Source organism: Tachysurus vachellii, chromosome 8 (assembly GCF_030014155.1).
Source record: "Tachysurus vachellii isolate PV-2020 chromosome 8, HZAU_Pvac_v1, whole genome shotgun sequence".
NCBI classification, from domain to species: Eukaryota; Metazoa; Chordata; class Actinopteri; order Siluriformes; family Bagridae; genus Tachysurus; species Tachysurus vachellii.
The window spans coordinates 23,127,349-23,144,001 of NC_083467.1; the positions used below are offsets into that span (position 1 = coordinate 23,127,349).

Below are 16,653 nucleotides of genomic sequence, written 5' to 3' on the forward strand. Positions count from 1 at the left end.
AAAGTGGTACCCAGAAAGGAAATTTGGATCATTGGCACTCGAGAAAAACAAAGCGATACTCTCAGAGAAGATCTTAGAAAAAAATACAGGAGGAGTAACTGTCACTGTATGTCCCCTCTACGTACCAACAGTTGACCCAGTGGAGGCAGTTTGAAGAGGACCTGAACCCACACTCCAGCCATATGGCTAAGTATTTCAGCAGCAAGAGCCTTCGTTCCAGCGAGAACGACATCTACTACCTGCTCGGAGAATACGACTCCATGAAGAGGTTAATCAGTGAGGTATAAACATTGTTGACTTGCTGTATTGTTACGGTCCGATGAACTGTGATTAATAATAACATACGATTACGCTGAACTGCTGATTATAGGAAGCTTGAAAAACAGATTACTAAAAAGAACTGTTTTCATTCAAATTACACAAATTACCTGCAAAGTAATACCTGGTTGCCAGATTTTTTCTACATCTCAATGGCATACATATTATCACCTTAATAATCAAAGGTTTTTAAATCCTGCAAAAATCAACAAAATAAAATGAACTGGTGTTTTTTTTTTTGCTGTCAAATGAAACACAATGTCACAAAAATTCAAGAGAGAATTTTAAAAAAGTGAATTCATATATTTCTTATATACCACGTCATAAAATGTAATGACTACATTAATTACAAGAAAATTTGGTTTAATTTAACAACATGACTTTCCCTTCCATCAGCAGCTTAATGCAGTACAAACTATTCATTATTTTGTTTTGATTTTTAAAAGTCATGCTTAGACCTTTACTCTCACACACAAGTCTTAATAAAGCTACGAAATATTTTTCATTTGAGGTCATGGAATGATAATGTGGTTATGGGACGTAGTTTATTGCTCACTATTTTAAGAAGAAGGGTTATTATTTTATTAAGATTTATTATATATTCTGTTTTGTTCATTTTATCCACTAAAAAAACGACATCTCCGATTAAGACACTGGAAAGATACAAAAGCTCTTTTCTCCTCCAATGTCCTCTATTCATTCATTCATCTTCTACCGCTTATCCAAACTATCTCGGGTCACGGGGAGCCTGTGCCTATCTCAGGCGTCATCGGGCATCAAGGCAGGATACACCCTGGACGGAGTGCCAACCCATCGCAGGGCACACACACACTCATTCACTCACGCAATCACACACTAGGGACAATTTTTCAGAGATGCCAATCAACCTACCATGCATGTCTTTGGACCGGGGGAGGAAACCGGAGTACCCAGAGGAAACCCCCGAGGCACGGGGAGAACATGCAAACTCCACACACACATGGTGGAGGTGGGAATCGAACCCCCAACCCTGGAGTTGTGAGGCGAACGTGCTAACCACTAAGCCACTGTGCCCCCCCGATGTCCTCCAATTTTAACTAAATAGAGTCATATTTATATAGTTAATATTGGACATTACAATGTGTATAACCCAAAACATAAGTTTCTCAATCCTGAGCTTCACTCGAGCTGAGTTTGTGCTCAAGTCAATTTTGGCTCGCGTGTAATTTCTAGCACGTAACTCTCTGTATATTAGAAATAAAATTCGGAGAGACACGTTGGCCTGTGACTCTCTGTACATGTGAGCATGTCGCTACATCAAGTTTATTCACAAGCGCAAATAAAAGATCTAGGGTTTTAATTCCAGATGTGGTATTTGCATCTGGAGTGTATATTGTTGACTTTGTGACTTTGTGCAGTTACTTTTGTTTTTTTTTTTACTTTGGAAACAAAGACTGTTTAGACGCATTTCTTGCATGTATATCTATTTCAGTGTAAACACTCCAACCTAAAAATCGTAACTTAATGGAAAGTATGTGTGTTGTACCCAGTTATTTATACTCCACTGTTTACTTTGAACGGACTGAACGGACTTTGGGATTGTCATTGAACAGGTATGGGCTTTTTGTGCTGCATCAACTATAAGGCGATTATCCTCTGAGCTCAGAGATTAGTGGTTTTGTGAAAGCTCCTGTGGAGGATTCCAGAGCAGGGTGTGAGGAGCTGTGAGCCATGCGTCACTGAGACATGTTTTAGGCCTAGCCCTTTTGTTTTACATTTCCCCAAGGCACCACTTTAAGACCTCACATCCTGTGAAAGCTTTTCCTGCTCCAGTCATTCACTTACAAAGATCTTTATCAGTTCAGAGTGTGGTTGCTCTTTGGAATGGCCCAAATGGTTAAAGAGACCAGCCGATGTATGTATAAACGTTGGATAAACTGTTGGATAAAAAAAAAAGATTTCCCCAAACACCCTAAATGGTTCTTCGTTTTGTTCCTTTAGGAAAGCTCTGTAAGTTAAAACAGAGGGTTTTATTTTTAGAAATGTTTCCCAACAGAACCACTTTAGAAAGCTTGCACTGATAATCAGCCACAGAACCCTTGAATTTTTTCCCCCAAAAACAAACATATGGAAAAGGTAAAAATGATATTTGCTCTATTTAGTTCTATACTGTATGTGACCTAGCAGCAGAGGTAGAACTCTAGAACTGCCAACCAAGTGGATCCAGTACTGTACATTCGATAACTTTTTGTCTAGGTCTGTCAGTTTATGACTTTTAAAGGTAGGGTCTCTGATGTTTGAGAAATGCTTCAGAAAACTGAGTCGGGACGACAAACAAAACAAAAATACAAAGCAAACGTGAAGCCAATGAGCAGAAAGGGGCGTGTCTTGTCAATATGGGCAGAGAGAGTGTTCAGTGCGCATGTGTGACATTAGCAGAAAGCGGTTTTAACATTGACATGGAGGATAAAAACAAAGAAAGAAAGCGAAGAAAGACTTACGATAAGGTAAGAAGTAGGACGTGTTAATATAGGATCAGCTTTCCAGCGCTGGAGAGAACTGAAGGAGCAGGAAGTTGGTCACATATTCACAGATTGGAGTTTCCCGAGTCAGTAACTCCTGAGCTAAACGCTGTTACTACACAAATAACACCTCTTTTCTATCGTAGTAATGTAGAGAGGCAGCTACAACCATGTTTTGTGTAGTAACAGCGTTTAGCTCAGGAGTTATTGACTCGGGAAACTCCAATCTGTGAATATGTGACCAACTTTACTTAAGACGCCAAGGCGCTTTTTTCCTTCTCGATAGGTGAGTAACGTTGGTTTTGCTTTGTTACACAGAACTAATATATGCCTTTGTCCTTTACATGATTATGCTTGTGTGTCATTTTTGCTTGTTTGTTTATCTGCAATCGTATTGTTCTTCCCTTCAGCTATGATAAAGACACATTTCTTTCCATTAGTTGCCTGGGTTGCGTATTTATGTGTGGGCGGAGCTATCAATACAGGGGTGGGACCCATTTGGGTTAGGGGCGTGTTTGTTTTGGTGATTTCAAATGTCAACATTGACTTTCAAACATCGGAGACCCCACCTTTAAGGGACTCTTAAACGATCCCTGTATAACCCTATAGCAGAGCATTTCCTTTTTAGCGAAATCTCCCTAATAGATCTCCTTTATAAAGCTGGACATATTAAATACCTGATGAACCTGCAGTGATGAAACCTTGTAATTCATGAGTCCCATGTACGTAATTTGTGAGCTAGATCAACTGTTTTACTCAGCAGAATTGCTGCAGACTATAAAAAATAAAATAAAAAGCTCCATGTTTTAAAAAAAAAAAAAAAATTGAACATAGAACCTAACATTGAAAAGTCATGTTGTGCCACAGTTTCTCTTTTGAAAAAACTTCCAAGTAGAAATCTAGACCTGTCGAATAGTCAAAGTAGTCTTAAGGAACTCTTAAGTGCATCTAGCACTCTCAAGGATTCTTAAGTTCATCACTCTTAAGGAACTCTATAAGTTCTCTTTGTAGATCTTTATAACAGAAAGTTTTCCTGTCTTTGTCCAAAGAACCCTTGAGGACCTTTTATGTAAAGCGTACATGTACCTTCGAAACACTCTGAAAAGGGGAGCTTGAGATGCTTTTCAATTGCGTAACAGTTCTAGCTTCCTAAAGTCAAGCAACTTGGAATCTTTTGTAAAAGAGAAACCTTCTATTGAGTACAAAGAAAATAAAACTTTGAGAAGAGGTACATGCACTCTTTCAAAAGGTTATAAAAGGGTTCTCTGGATAGTTCTTTATTCTCTGTTTGTCACTCTTGGGGAACTCTGGCCTCCTTTCCACCAAAAAGAACTGGGTGCTGGTTCAAAGTTGGTTCCACTGGCGAACCTCCTAAGAACCGGTTTGCGAGTCTGACGTCACTGTATACGTGTCACGTGTCCCAGCAACTTTATCGCAGCAGCGGCAAACACAAACACATCAACAATGGCGGATGTTGTTTACTGTTAATGCTCATGGCTTTGTGAACCTACATTAACACCCAAATGCGGCGAATCCAACGTGTTCGTGCAGCTCCATGTAATCTGTATAAACGGAGGTTGTTATCGAGAAAGTACATAACGTTATTTTATCATTAACACAGAAAAAAGTTAGCCTTAGCATGTAGCTAACTACTATCATGTGTGCTGATAACTGATCATATTGCGGTAAAGTAAAAGTGTATTAAACATTAGTATACTTATGGTTAAGTATACCATAGTATGGTATAATTAAGGTACATTATCAAATGCGCAAACAGTAGCCCCGCCCACAGCCCCTGACACAACCGGTTCTTAAGTCTAGACCAGCAACGTTTTGGTGCTACTTAAGAACCACTTTTCCTGGTTCAGACCCGGTGCTTTGGCTGTTGAAAAAGAAAGAACTGGTTCTAAATTAGGCTCTGGCTCCGAACCAGCACTCAAACTGCCTTGGTGGAAAAGGGGCATCTGAAAGGTTTTATGCAGAACCCTACAACAGAGGGTTTCTCTTTTGTTTGTTGTTTGTCTCCTTTAGAAAGCTAAATGTTCCGAACTCATCCGAAGCACCATCCAGAGAACCCTTTTTAAGTGCACCATTAGAAAAGAATTTGTATCCTAAATAATTAACACACATTAGTCATCAGTTTTTCTTGTTAGAATTGTTGTACACTAAATAAACTCTCACAAATATTAGCTTTAAAATCCAAAAGGGTGAGTTGGGAGTTAGGAAAACGTATAACGGATCTACATGCCGTCTTTTTCCCCCCACAGACACACTTCTAAATAGAAATAACTAGAATAATCAACCACCGATGGTACTCTTAAAGTATACTTTTAGTGTCTATGAGTGCAGCTACAGTAGCAAGCCTTAGTGTTCTTTAGTTTGTCACAGTGAGGGAACTCTTTAAGGGTTTTATGAAGAATCCTTCAGTAGAGACATCATAAATTAAAATCTTACTGTTAAAACTGTTAAACCAAAGATCCAATGAAATGTGATATTTGATCTTCTGTGTTCTCCAATTGCCAGAAAGATGCAGTAATAAACAGCCTCCAGGAGCAAGTGATGAACGCCAAGGACAAACTGCTGAAGTTGATGTCTGTAAGCCACCTGCAGGACGAAAGAGATATGGATTCTTCCATCACCAACCTCAACTCCTCCTTCACCCAGACTACAGTGATACCCCCAGAGCCTCCTGCCTTATTGCTCCCCATGAGAGAGGTCACTCCTCCTACTACTCTGTCCCTTCCACCATATGCGCCTCCTCCATCAGCTCCATCTTCACCTCCATCGCTAACGTCTTATGAAACGCCTCCTTCTTCACAGCACAGAGAGTCCTCGCCCTCTTTCTGCCCTCCTGGTACGGACGGGGCTCCTCAGAACTCCCAAGTCAGCCACTTGAAGCTTGAAAATGCAGGTTTGACTAAAGAGTCTCTGCCCAAACTGAACTTTACGAGCACGTCCGTCAGCATTGAATCTTCTGCAGTCATGAACATGCCTTTAGATTCACATGTTAACTTGATTACGTTGCACGATTCTACATCTCCGGCTTGGTCCGGTCTTCCTCCGGATGCAGCAGGTTTAGTGGTGGAGTCCATTGTACATTCAGGGGTGGGTCGGCAGGGTTTTGTGAGCAGCGAACAGCTGGAGGAGATTCTGCATGATTTGAGCGTGGATGCCATAAGCAGTTCGATCAGATCTCCGGGTGGAGTGAGAAGACAGTCGAATCCTGCGCCTGACATTTTCTCGACCCGATCGGCTCTGCAGTTGTACTTTCCCAGCATCTCGCCATACATGATGCGAAAACGCCGACCGCCGTTCCACGCCTGCAGAAAGGATCCTCCTCCGTATTATTATCCAGGCTCAGCACCCCCTGGGTCCAGGAGGGCACGTGACACGGCTTCGAGCTCTAATTTGACACACAAGAAACCCCGTAATACCGAAAATGATGGAAATGAGGACGAGAAGGAGGATGAAAGCTCTAGGAAGAGGTGTGACTCAAACACCCCATCACGATCAGGCAGAAGGAGATCGAGACACACTCATCAAGACTGTTCTTCTGTTGGACACCCCTCGGGTCCTTTAGCAGGGCTTGAGAGGACCAGAGTTGCTGATTCATATGGATATTCAGACTCGGAGACCAGCAGCTCAGAGGATTATTGCTACTACCACCGACCCTACTGTGAAGCCTGCAGGCATACTCCTTACTCCTCCAGCGACAGCAGCAGCTCAGAGACATCTGACAGCGACTACACAGAGCTGGATCGCTCCTCACATCCTGTGGTCAACTTCAAAGAGGACCTCAAACCTACATTTGTTTGAATAGAGGGGGAGGAAGGAGAATAGGGGGTTTGAAAGGATCAGACTTCAATGAAACCTGGCGTTAAACACAAGCATCTGTATAAATAGATGTTTTTTAAAAAAAGTACCTACAGTGAATTTTACAAGTAAATACACAGATTGTATGGCTGGAATGATAGAATGCAAGTCCGGGTAAGCCGTTCATCAGATGCCCTGGGAAAACATCTCTATTTTATATAGAACTAAGATATATAGTTTTAAACACTACAGTCTGCATCTCAACCACAAGTAAACTTTTGTAAACAATGAAGCACTTGGGGGTATAAGAAAATTCCCTCTTATAAGATAATAATCCACCATGTGAGGGCCTGATACAAAACAGACGGTTGTTCCAACCTTGAAGTGGATTCGATTCCAGTAACGGCACACCCTGAACCGTTATATTCTTCTTAAACCACAACAATTTGCCAGCAATTTTTTTTTATTTATTAATGAACAGCATTGCATTCTTCTCTTTAACCGTTTAAGTTACATGTAAATTCAAATTTATTTGTATAGCGCTTTAAACAATTGATATTGTCTCAAAGCAGCTTTATAGAAAAATAGATTTATAGATAAATCAAAAGGTTAATATAAAGATTAATATAATACAAAAATTCAAGATTAATATTAGATATATTTAAATGTATTTGTATTTATCCCCAATAAGCAAGCCTGAGGTGACTCAGGAAACAGACTCAAAGGGGAACCCGTCCTCATTTGGGTGTGAAAATATACAGTCTGACAGTCTGTCCGCAAAGACCACATGGAGTTGGCATCTCATCTTAGTATGTCCCAGAACTTCATGAAGCTTAGTCCAGCTAGAGCTGGTAAATCTCTAGATGCCTCAGGATCCTCACATGGTTGGTTCATCTCAGTGAAGGTCCAAAATCCTCATGGCACGGAAGACAATCAGAGCTGGTACAATTTCCGGATGCCTCGGGATGGGAAGAAGTTGCTGTTCATAATGTTAGCAAGCACTAGATGGTAATGTGCATGTATTAAAGCACAAGATTATGGGAAGTATTATTTGTACGCCTGGTGATATACTGTAGGTTTTTAATCTCCACTTAAACTGGGAAAGTATCTCTGAGCAGTACAAACAAATGTATTTATCGATTACATTACAACAGCTTTTAAAGCTCTTTTTCACCTCTCTTCTGAAGTTAAAGAGTACAGCTTGTTTTCTTACAAGACAACTGTAAAGTCTTTGTTCTACAAAATTTGACCGTTTCGATAAGCATTGACACCGGAGACTCCTTTCGGAAATTTCACCAGATGGTTTGTTTAGTAACACGACACTGTTGTTTATTAAGACTGACAAGGAAAAAGGGACTTGTGTTTACATTTTATTCATCTTAAAAGTTGCTCATGTGTCAATTCCGATGCCTGCGTATGTACAGTATATGACAAATAATAACATTTTACACAAAAATACTGTACAGACCAGACAGTTACGCTACTCTGAATGAAACGCACTGTGACGGAAACAAGCCGCACAATCTGAACCGCTTATGGTTTCCTTGAACTCAAACTATCAAAAAGCTTCAAAAGCTCTTTTTCAGCCATTTATGGTTAAGTTATTCTTATCATGTCACACAACACTCTCAACGTAGATATGCAGCTGAATTGCAAATTCATTAGCGGTATCCTCCATGCTTGCTACTTACACGCTACATGGAATAGGCAGTACACATGGACTGTCAGTATTGTTAGGCAGATTGATATAAAATCATCTCATAAACCACTCTTCCAATAGTAGACTTCTAACAACTGCCACATACCATGTTCTCCAAACAAACATGTGCTCATCGATATCCATGCACTTTGCCTCTTCAGTTAAAAGCACATTCTTCAGATCTTCAGCTCGTAGAAGGGAACAGTTTGTAAGAGTTTGTACTGTTTTACAGTAGGTCTGAAAGGTCAAACTTTAAACTGTAACATTTGTTTTGCATTTCTATTTATTCCTCAAAATCATGAGTATGAGATGATTTTTTTGTACATAATGTGTGTACAAATTAGACACAGTTCTTTGTTCATTATTTATGTAATTTAACAACATTTTATTTTTAAGGATTGTTACCAGTGATTGCCTCAACTGCTGTTTTGCTGTGCTGGTTTACGTTAAACTGAATTGTTGCTTTCACACTTTTTAGTGTTTGCTTTTTTATTTAATTTAATGAATTTTCTTACCTGTGTGCTTTGTTACTGCTTAATATTAATTACACCAGTTTATGAAATTCATAGGCTCATAATCGGTGACAGATTTGTGATGCCATAGTGTACAATTTAATGATCTAATACATAGTACGTGTGCAAAATTAGATATATTCTCTAAAAAAGAGAGAGGTTATGCTTTGTTTGATCACAAATCAGTATTCCTAGAAAAAGAAAAAGGAAAAAATGCTGGAATATAAACTATTATCTGTATATTCATTTACAAGTAGACAAAATGCTAATTCTACGATACTATCTAATTATATTTGGACTTTTTTATAATGCTGTCATGTTTGTTGCTTAGTCTTAATCCACTTTACTATAGTCTTAATTCCAGTTAAATCTATCATAAAAATATTAGCATAACATAACAAGTATTAACATAAATGAGAATGACTTAAAAGACTATTTGACTTATTGCTATGTAAATGTAGATATCCTGAATTGCTGTTTTTACTTGAAAGCTTGTAAATTCAGATATCTAGTGGTCGATTTGAAAAGCCCAATTGTAGAAGCATGGCACTAAACTGGAGACTGAACATTGCTTTATCTCGTCACTGGCTGCATCTCGAACCACACATAAATCACTAAATAGTTCAAATCGGTCCTGGGTCTGCTGTGTGATTTCAGTGTGGAATGTTCCTGATACAGTGCTACCAGTATCAAACCACTTCATTTAGAAGGAGCCTTGACTCCACTCCTAGTCTCTTCTGTAATGTAGGGTTCCTCACCATAATCCCAATGTAGGGTTTCTCACCCTAATCAACCATGTAGAACCTCATTTCCACCTCCTGTAGTTTGGAACAAACCAGTTCTCCTCAAACCTTGTCCCTGGTTCTGTTTGAGAAGTAACCAGGACCAAAATGTTTGTTCCACACTGTGCTCCCCTGGTTATCGTCGTTCTGAACCCGGGTTTTAACCCTGAGTAGATTAACCCTGAGTTTCACACTGGTAACATTCATTCATTAATTTTCTACCTCTTGTCCGAACTACCTCGGGTCACGGGGAGCCTGTGCCTATCTCAGGCGTCATCGGGCATCAAGGCAGGATACACCCTGGACAGAGTGCCAACCAATCGCAGGGCACACACACACTCTCATTCACTCACGCAATCACACACTACGGACAATTTTCCAGAGATGCCAATCAACCTACCATGCATATCTTTGGACCGGGGGAGGAAACCGGAGTACCCGGAGGGTACCCCCGAGGCACGGGGAGAACATGCAAACTACACACACACAAGGCGGAGGCGGGAATCAAACCCGGAACCCTGGAGTTGTGAGGCGAACGTGCTACACTGGTAACAATGAAGCAGAATTAGCACCACTTTTTTTAAAGCTTTGTGAAGTGTGAATTGTGACATGATGCTGTATAGAAAGTTACAGCTTGATGCTTACCTTCAGACACCCAATAAGAAATTCTAGGATTTATGTAGTGACATTTTCTTCACTGATGCCAAAGCATGAGACAAGCTGGTATTTAAAGAGGTCATGTGCTGTACTGTATTTATCCATTCATGGTTGCTGACTCTGCAATTATGCGTATAAGAAGGTTAAGCCACGGTTTAGGAATGTGCAGTGTGAAACGTCAGATTAAGAATTCATTCAGGATTCATTCTGTTTAGCAGGGTTTTGTAATGACGGTTTAAAGCCCTGTAGAGGTGAAACTGAATCTGCATGTGTAACCTTTTTGGCTACAAATATGCTCTGGTACATAACTATTTAAAAATTCAACACAACACTTGATCGTGATGAAGCAAATGTAAATATGTGGTTATTATTTAGCATGTCCTTTATTTGTCTGCAGTGATTATAATTATTATGTGTCTGTACAGCAAGGACAAAACAAACAAATCCACAGCCATCAAAGTCTGTGGAGTGGAAAGTATGACTACTGCTATATTTTTATGTTACATTTATTTCCTAAGATAAAAAAGGGTCTTCTTTATATTTCTGAAGTGCCATAGATAGCTAACAATCTCAGTCCAGCTCCATGCATAATAAATAAGAAATGAACATCCATCACATCTTCTTTCTCTCTCTCCTTATACTCTCGCACACTCCTTTCGCTTCAGTAAGAACAATTCCTCCGTTCTTTTCACATGGTTAACATTACACATTTAAAACAGACCTGCTTTTGCCAGACAAGCCGAAACACTTCCGACGTTCTGGGTGTAAAGTTCAAGGTCACATGATTTTGGTTTCCTGGTGCTGCTGTTTAACGCATAAACAGGCAACACTCGATACCTGAAAGCAATCACGGTAAAATAAATAATAAATAATACACAATTATACTTTTATAAAAGTCATAATATTATTATACATTTTTGTAATACAGTGCCAGAAAACCTGACTTTATAGAAATAACATTTTTATTATTGATTTTATTTTGTTATTAATGTTCGATGTGGTAGATTAGTGGTTAAGGTGTTGGACTAATGGCCAGAAGGTCATTGGTTCGAATCCCAGGTCCACCAAGCTGCCACTGCTGGGCCCCTGAGTGAGGCCCCTAACCCTCAATTACTCACTGGATTTTTTTAAATAAAAAAATCTGTCACTCTGGATAAAGGGTGTCTGCTAAATGCCAGAAATGTAAATTAAATCTATCTCCAAGTTATTAGGCTAGAAAATATGAACTATTAACCAATTAACTAGCCTATAAATTGAATATATTAACCGTCAAATAGCAACATGAGGTTTAGTTACCAACGCAACGTAGAATAGAATGCGGCTTTGGGATTGGGCTGAGTGTTTTCGACGGTGAAATTCTATTGGTTGTTCTTGCGATCAATCTTGAGGCACGCGCCCGCCCATTACCTTTTTTGGCAGCTGATCCCTTCCTCGACGTCGATTACGTCACTCGGAACTCCTGAGGCCGCGGTGAGGATTGGCAGGTTACGCCATGTGTTCTGTGCACGCGCGCTACGCGATTGGTTAAGAGCGGGCGCGCTGATTCCCCCTCCTCCCTCCCTCCCTCCCCCCACGGGAATTGGGAGGGGAGCGGGCGTCGGATTTGTTCGCGTCGAAGCCTTCGTGCGCATGCGCCGTTTCCGATTCTGGTTGCTACGCTTTTTGCGTGCCTCTGTAGATGCGTTCTGATTGGTGCGTCCTGTGCGTAAGGTCTGAGTGACACACACACACAAAAAAAAACCCGAGAGCGAGCGAAGAAAAGCACAGAGAAACGGACGGGGTTAAGAAATAAGAGAGAGAGAGAGAGAGAGAGAGAGAGAGAGAGATAGAGATAGAGATAAAGGTTCACAGGAGGATATTTTTTAATATTGGGAGTTTTTAAAAAAGGACAACGCCGTGTGTATATGGAGTTAGGAGCTGTGTGTGTGTGTGACTGAGTGTGAGTGTGAGTGTGTGTGTGTGTGTGTGTGAGTGTGAAGGGATCCGCCATGGATCTACTGGATCTACTGGATCTACTCAGCACATGAAAGGACTCTACTGATAATAATAACACAGGGTTTTTACAGGCTTTCGGCTTCAGCACACAGAGACAATAATAATAATAATAATAATAAAACTCGACCGGTTTGGAGGCCTTACATTTGTTTGCAGTTACATTTCGCCTTGACAACAGTGCTGGAGATTTGATGTAAGTCTCTATAAAGGAAACACAACCCGAGGACAAAAGGAGTTATTTTTTCATCACCGTCGTCCATTTTTTACTCTGTAATCCTGCTCTGAGATTAAAAGTCCAGGCTCCAGGAGGATCTTTATCACACACACAGGTTGGAGTCATGTCAGGTCGTCCCAGGACCACGTCCTTCGCAGAGAGCTGCAAACCCGTGGCTCAGCCTTCAGCCTTCGGCAGCATGAAAGTCAGCAGTGAGTATCTGTGATCCAGGGCTGGTGGAGAGGAAACACACCTCATATCACAATCACATCACAATCACATCTACATCACCATCAGCATCACCTCACCCTCACATCACATTCACATCACCATCACATTCACATCACCATCACATTCACATTCACATCACCATCACATTCACATCACCTCCACATTCACATCACCATCACATTCACATCACATTCACATCACCATCACATTCACATTCACATCACCATCACATTCACATCACCATCACATTCACATCACCTCCACATTCACATCACCATCACATTCACATCACCATCACATTCACATTCACATCACATCACATTCACATCACCATCACATTCACATCACCTCCACATTTACATCACCATCACATTCACATCACCATCACCTCCACATTACATCACCATCACATCACCATCACATTCACATCACCTCCACATAACATCACCATCACATCACCATCTCAATCACCATACTCCTCATCTTGCTTTCTGTAAACTGTAGCCTAGTGGTTAAGGTAATGGACCACCAATCAGAAGGTTGTGAGTTCGAATTTCACGTCCACCAAGCTGCCTATGTTTGGGTCCCTAACCATCAATTGCTCAGATGTATAAAACAATGAGATTATGTAAGTCGGTCTGGATATAAGGCGTCTGCTGAATGCTGGAAATGTAAATGAATGAGATTTGACTTGACAAAGACATTTCATAGTTTTAGTTTTGCTTCTGAGCTGCTTTGATGTTGTGCTATAGATATCGTGATCATGATATGCTTTACTGAGATACTGTGGGAATGTTTTTTTAACATACTAGAAGGAGCTACGAGACTTTGTCAGAGGACATTGTGTGTGTGTGTGTGTGTGTGTGTGTGTGTGTGTGTGTGTGGAGAGCTGATCGATATGACGATACGATATCTATATATCATGATAAATGAGATTTCAGTACATCACGGTGTCTTGATCACGGTGTCTTTTTTTAAAAACGTTTACAAACCGACCGGAAGGAGCTTTATGACTTCAGAGTGTGTAGAGCTGTGTGATATGATTGTTACCGATGTATCGTGATAAAGTATGTTGCAATATTTTTCCTGTGATATTGTGTTTATCTTTAAAATGTTTGACGATAAACAATTACGAACTGAGTGGAAGGAGGACTCGGGTGTCGAGCCGAGCGATATGATAAATACGATGTCACAATATGATGTACTGAGATGTACAGGATGTTGATGTATATTTTAAAAATATAATAAATGTTTCAAAACTGAATAGAAGGAGCTGGGAGATTTCTCAGGGTATATAGCTGGGTGACTTGGTACTGATTAATTGTTATAATTTAGGTTGCAGTATTCTTTACTAGGATATCTTGTGTATCTTCTAAAGGTTGCTGTAGAGACGTCAGAGCAGTCCGTTACAGAGCCGAGCGATATGACTGGTGTCAACGTCATGATAAATAATGTCTCAGTATGCTGTACTGAGACATCCAGTATAGACTGGTATCTTTATTACACTAGTAAATTATTTACACTCTGACTTCAGAGGACTGACTTCAGGGTATAGAACTGGGATGTGGTAGCCTAGCGGTTAAGGTGTTGGGCTACCAATCGGAAGGATGTGCGTTCGATTCCTACGTCCACCAGGTTCCCACTGCTGGGCCCCTGAGCAAGGCCCTTAACCCTCAATTGCTCAGTTGTATAAAAATGAGATAAAATGTAAGTCTCTCTGGATAAGGACATCTGCTAAATGCTGTAAATGTGAATGATGATTAGATATCATGACAAATCACTGACAAGATACTTTTCTAAAAATATTGTCATGTATATACTTAAAAAAATACCAACTCACCTGAAGGAGCTGCGAGACTTTAGAGCAGTCGTTTACAGAGTTGGGACGAAATGACGATATATCGATGACGTGAACCGATGCGTTCTGTCACATTATGCTTTAATTAGCTATCCAGGATTTTGGTATCTTTATTACAGTTTTCAAACTGACTGGAAGGAGCTTTGACGTTTCAGAGGCCTCGGAAATAAAGCCGGACGATATGAGTATTATCGATATTATCTAGATCGGGATAAATGATGATGGAGTATGATTTCTTAAGGGCTTTTAACACCTGGTCACTTCATACGTTTTCTGTGATCCGATAGCTATCCGATGGTTAAAAACACCAGGTCTAAATGCCCTCCGAAACATTTTCGAGACGGATATAAATCCGATGGTTCAAACCACTTCAGGAGGTGGTCTGGGACGCGTTTCAGATGAAACTGGACAGGTGTAAATGAATGTGGTTGTTCAAGCCCCATACGTCAGCGCTATACTATATTGGATGTCAATGTAGGTTCACAAAGCCATGAGCATTAACAGTAAAGCAACATCCGCCATTGTTGATGTGTTTGTGTTTGCCGATGCTGCGCTAACAGTGCTGCGCTAACAGTTTGCCGCTGCTGCGCTAACGTATACAGTGACGTCAGACTCGGCTCTGTGATGGCTCTCTAACCGGTGGAAAGGCAAACCGGTTCTTAGAAGGATCGCCATTGGAACCAACTTTGAACCAGCACCAGTGCTAGCTCTGAACCAGCGCCTGGTTCTTTTTGGTGGAAAAGGGGTATGAGAGTAGTGTTTCAAAAAAATAAGCCTAATTTTTTTTTTTTGACATCCACTCACCACAGGAACTGTTCATGGAGATCTTCTTGATCACGCTTTGATGCCGTCAATCCAGCTGCATACGTCATGTACGTTTCATGTTTACCTTGAAAACATGCTAAATTCAGGATAACCTGATGCCCTGAATCAAGCATGTAAACATTTAGGCAAAGTATTTCTTCACACAGGACTGTACATGCTAGCCAGGTCCTGGAGTTCTAGCAGGAACCAACCCAGATCTTGTAATCTAGTTGATCACATTTAACTCTGATGATAATTTTGCTTGAGTCTGCACTGAACTTGAGTCTGTCTGAACTATGCTTTTGCCTCCAAACCCCACTGCTGTGCTTCTGATAGTGATGAGCCGGATACTCGGCTGAAACGAGTATCCGGTACGGATAAAGCACTTCTGCCGAGTACGAGTATTATACGAGTAATACGAGTCAATACCTGTGCTCGGATTGAATGAAAATCATCATTGGGTAGCTGATTGTGTCAGCGTTCTGTGATAGGCTAGTCACAGCGCCCCTCCCCTACAGTGATAGGCTAGTCACAGCGCCCCTCCCCTACAGTGATAGGCTAGTCACAGCGCCCCTCCCCTACAGTGATAGGCTAGTCACAGCGCCCACAGCTCAATCCTGATGCTGTCCTGTAAATATTTTTCTAATCAGCAATAAATATAACAATTTCTGATCAACCCATATCAATTGCATGCTTAAAATAACATACCGGTTAAAGCCCCGCCCATTTCAAGACCAGCCCCGCCTACTCCCTGGTTAGGCCCCACCCACTCCGAGTACAGATACAGATATAGATAATTCATATGGTTAACAGATACAGATACAGATAATGCTGTACTCGCTCATCCCTAGCTTCTGAGACTAAAGCATGTGCAGGTGTAATTCTGGAGCTCTTCAATTTCTGAGCAGCTCAGTTCCAGCACTAATTGATCACATTGGGTTCAGGCTGCAGGATTGGATCAGGAGCAGAGACCTTTAGAAAGGCCAGGCTTTGTCTGATGCCAGCTGGCTCGATAATGGGATTATAATGTCTCCTTTGCGCTCGGCAGAAAGCACACAAATGATCCTTCTGCATGATTTGGGTCTGAACTCTCCAGGAAGGGTTTATAAAAAGTATGTTGAGATATAATGACGATATTGTCGTTTTCCCGTCGGTCGCATTTAATCCGAAAGATACCGCAGAGCATCAGAGGTTGCATTTGATTCCACTCGACACACTCCAGTGGAACCTTTTCAGTAGAGTACACTTTTACTTCTTCAGGGTTTCATA

At 40.8% G+C, this 16,653-nt stretch overlaps 2 protein-coding genes across 3 annotated transcripts in view; both read left to right on the plus strand.

The window, feature by feature from the left end:
* The window catches only part of gpr156 (G protein-coupled receptor 156), a 32,175-nt gene extending 23,374 nt beyond the window's left edge, over positions 1 to 8,801 (plus strand). Inside the window, exons 9-10 of the mRNA XM_060876965.1 lie at positions 132 to 281; positions 5,343 to 8,801. Of these exons, the coding sequence (XP_060732948.1) occupies positions 132 to 281; positions 5,343 to 6,635 (1,443 nt within the window). The 3' untranslated portion in view covers positions 6,636 to 8,801. The remainder of the gene's footprint in view (positions 1 to 131; positions 282 to 5,342) is intronic.
* A 3,224-nt stretch (positions 8,802 to 12,025) lies between these two features.
* The window catches only part of gsk3ba (glycogen synthase kinase 3 beta, genome duplicate a), a 44,022-nt gene continuing 39,394 nt past the window's right edge, over positions 12,026 to 16,653 (plus strand). The window contains exon 1 of one of the 2 annotated variants that reach the window (XM_060876985.1): positions 12,026 to 12,703. In XM_060876985.1, coding sequence (XP_060732968.1) covers positions 12,616 to 12,703 — 88 coding nt within the window. In that variant the 5' untranslated portion in view covers positions 12,026 to 12,615. The remainder of the gene's footprint in view (positions 12,704 to 16,653) is intronic. The other variant, XM_060876986.1, reaches the window with a different exon arrangement.